At 57.3% G+C, this 1,585-nt stretch overlaps 1 protein-coding gene across 1 annotated transcript in view; it reads right to left on the reverse strand.

Moving 5' to 3' along the window:
• Positions 1 to 554, reverse strand: part of LOC104280152 (hydroperoxide isomerase ALOXE3-like) — a gene marked incomplete at its 3' end in the record, with an annotated part of 3,939 nt that extends 3,385 nt beyond the window's left edge. The window contains exon 1 of the mRNA XM_009877720.1: positions 417 to 554. Coding sequence (XP_009876022.1) covers positions 417 to 554 — 138 coding nt within the window. The remainder of the gene's footprint in view (positions 1 to 416) is intronic.
• Positions 555 to 1,585: the final 1,031 nt, after the last annotated feature.

The raw sequence follows: 1,585 nt of genomic DNA on the forward strand, positions 1-1,585 counted from the left end.
ACCAGTGGAGCGGGGGCTCAGAGCATCCCCCAAGGATCCTCCTTCTCAAACTGCCCAAGACCACTTTCCTCCATCCCCGCAAGATCCTTTTCCTCCATTCCCACAGGATCCTTTTCCTCCATCCCAGGATCCCTTTCTTCTATCCCCTCCAAAGATCCTTTTCTTCCATCCCCCCTCCCACCATCCCCCAAGACCCCTTCCTATCCTCCACCTCAGGTTCTTTTTCCTCCGTTCCCCTAAGATCCTTCTCACCAGCCCCCATGACCACTTCCCACCACACCACCACAGACCCCTTTCCTCCATCCCTCCCCAGCCTTGGCGACATCCTCGCGCTTTTGCAACCCTCTCCAGCAAAACCCGTGCAGGGACCCCCGGGGCAGCCCATGCCACCCCCGTGTCCCCATCCCCACACTCACTGTCCCTGGCAGGAGCAAGCAGCTGACGGTTGTCTTCCGGCTCTCACCACGGGTGCCCACCAAGGTGATGGAGATGCAGTTGGTGGTCCTCGCTTCGAGGACGTCACCAGTTGCCACCTTCACCTTGTAGACAGCCATGACAGCTGAGGACACACAGTGATGTCCAAGAGATGCCTTCAAAAAGCAGCCACCAGCAGGAGTGAGGGGTTTGGAGGTGGAGACCCGTCGTTTTGGCTAGTTTGCATGTTGCAAGCCCTGTGGCTATTGCACAAGCCAGATGGCCAGTCCTTCCTTATCACAGGGAGGTGTTATCAGATGACCGTTACTGGTTGGCACATCTAACCTCAACAGATGTGGCCAGGGGGACACTGCCTAAGCAATGGCACGAGCCCAGGGGAGGGGGTGTTCACAGCGGTCCAGGAGCTTCTCCTGTCTCCCCATGGTCTCCTCCACCTCCTGCTGTGTCCCTGCCAGAGCTGCTTCCCCCAATTCACCATCTGCTGGGATGCTGTGGAGCAGCAAGGGCTTCCCAAAGGAGGGTGGTGGAGCAACTAATCCAGGAAACCATTTCCAGGATTGTCAAGGGTAAGGACTTGGATGGCCACTAAGTGCTGACAGATGCTCTCTAACCCCTCTCGCTCCCCTAATGGGAAGGGAAAGGGAACGAGTGGTGAGGCACTGGAACAGGCTGCCCAGGGAGGTGGTGGAGTCCCCAACCCTGGAGGTGTTTAAAAACAAAGTAGATCTGGCACTTGAGGCTGTGGTGTAGTGGTTGGGTGTGCTGGGATGAAGGTTGGACTGGATGATCTTCAGAGGTCCCTTCCAACCCCGGACATTCGGTGATTCTGTGATTCTGTGAAGCAGAGACTTAGAAATAGGAAAAGAAAAGTAAACAAGGCACCAGGGAAGCCCCAGGCTGAGCACCAGAGGGGGACCAAACAGCGCAGATGTGCGATCGACACGCTGGAGGGACGGGAATGCCGTCCACAGCGACCTGGATGGGCTGGAGAGCTGGGCCCATGCAGTTCAAGGCGGCCAAATGCAAGGTCCTGCACCTGAGGTGGGGCAATCCCAAGCACAAACAGAGGCTGGGCGACAAGCGGCTGGAGAGCAGCCCTGCAAAGGAGGACTTGGGGTTGCTGGTGGATGAAGAACTGAACACGAGCCAG

This window comes from Apaloderma vittatum, unplaced genomic scaffold, assembly GCF_000703405.1.
Source record: "Apaloderma vittatum isolate BGI_N311 unplaced genomic scaffold, ASM70340v1 scaffold20341, whole genome shotgun sequence".
NCBI classification, from domain to species: domain Eukaryota; kingdom Metazoa; phylum Chordata; class Aves; order Trogoniformes; family Trogonidae; genus Apaloderma; species Apaloderma vittatum.